General features: G+C 43.7%; 1 protein-coding gene across 1 annotated transcript; it reads right to left on the bottom strand.

The window, feature by feature from the left end:
* Window positions 1-200: 200 nt before the first annotated feature.
* LOC101700776 (olfactory receptor 5B3-like) lies at window positions 201-1,133 on the bottom strand. Its single transcript, XM_013067466.1, has one exon. The coding sequence runs from the start codon at window positions 1,131-1,133 to the stop codon at window positions 201-203; it is 933 nt and encodes a 310-aa protein (XP_012922920.1).
* Window positions 1,134-1,367: the final 234 nt, after the last annotated feature.

Raw genomic sequence — 1,367 nt, 5'->3', positions numbered from 1 at the left:
AATAAGGAATCTAACTCAATTCAAAATTAGATGGTCAGCATTACTAATTTCAAAGTACTTGCAAAACTTTGCAACATTTTGAAATAATAAAAAGAAAATCCCTGGGGCTGGGGATTTAGCTCAGCGGTTTCACCACCTCCTGCACAAGGGCAAGGACCGAGTTCAATCCCAGGTAACAAAAAAAAAGAAAATCCTAAGGATTATTTTGCCTCCAAAATAATCTTGGTGAATGCACTCTTGACCTCCTTGTTCCTCAGGCTGTAGACCATAGGGTTCAGCATGGGGATTACCATGGTGTAGAACACAGAGGCGATTTTATCAGTGTCCATGGAGTGACTGGAGCTGGGCTGCAGGTACATGAAGATGACCGTCCCATAGAAGATGGAGACGGCAGTGAGGTGGGAGGCACAGGTGGACAGAGCCTTCTGATGTCCTGTGCCTGATTGCAACTTTAGGATGGTGAGAAAAATCAGTATGTAGGAAATTAAGATAACAACAAGAGCAAAAAAGATATTGAAGGTTGCTACATAAATAAGAATCAGATCATTAGCATGTCTATTGGAGCAGGAGAGAGCCATGACTGCTGGAATATCACAGAAAAAATGGTGGACCACATTAGAGTCACAGAACAAGAGACTGAACGTGTTCCCAGTATAGATGCAGGCACTCAGGAAGCCACAGGCATAAGAGCCTAGGACTAGACCTGCACACACACTTGCTGTAATAGTGGTGGTATAATGAAGGGGCTTGCATACTGCTGCATAGCGGTCATAGGCCATTGAAGCCAGGAGGTAATTTTCCATAGTAGCAAAGCCTGTAACGAAGAACATCTGAGCTGCACAAGCATTGTAGGAGATGAGTTCATCCACTACATTAAACCCTGCCCAAACTGTGGGAGTGACAGCTGAGGAGTAACAGAAATCCACCAGAGACAGGTTGCCCAAGAAAAAATACATGGGAGTGTGCAGACGAGGGTCCAGGAGGATCAGCAGGAGCATCCCCAGGTTCCCAGCCACAGTGATGGTGTAGATGAGGAGGAAGGTGAAGAAGAGGGGAACCTGCAGGTGTGGGTCATCGGTCAGTCCTAGGAGGAGGAACTGGGTCACCTCTGTCCTGTTCTCCATCAGAGTCATCTGAATCACTAGATATTCTATAGGTTTAGCAAAGAAAAAGGAACAAAATGATAAAGAAATCGAATTGAAACTGGAAAGTATGAGTTGTAGTAATAAGTTGTACTTCAAGACTCTTCACAAACAGAATTAGCTTGAAAACCAGATGTGCTTGCCCACGCTATTGAATGTGAGGAATTTTAATGGATCACCCATCAAATTTTTAAACTTTATATATTTGTCTGCTGAGGTGAAGGA

Source organism: Heterocephalus glaber, unplaced genomic scaffold (assembly GCF_053883595.1).
Source record: "Heterocephalus glaber isolate CG9 unplaced genomic scaffold, H.glaber_assembly_v1.0 deba00001805, whole genome shotgun sequence".
NCBI lineage: Eukaryota > Metazoa > Chordata > Mammalia > Rodentia > Bathyergidae > Heterocephalus > Heterocephalus glaber.
This window is presented reverse-complemented; position numbering and strand designations above follow the sequence as displayed.

Coding starts and splice junctions, on each gene's coding strand:
- LOC101700776 (XM_013067466.1), bottom strand. CDS start 1,133: ATGACTCTGATGGAGAACAGGACAGAGGTGACCCAGTTCCTCCTCCTA.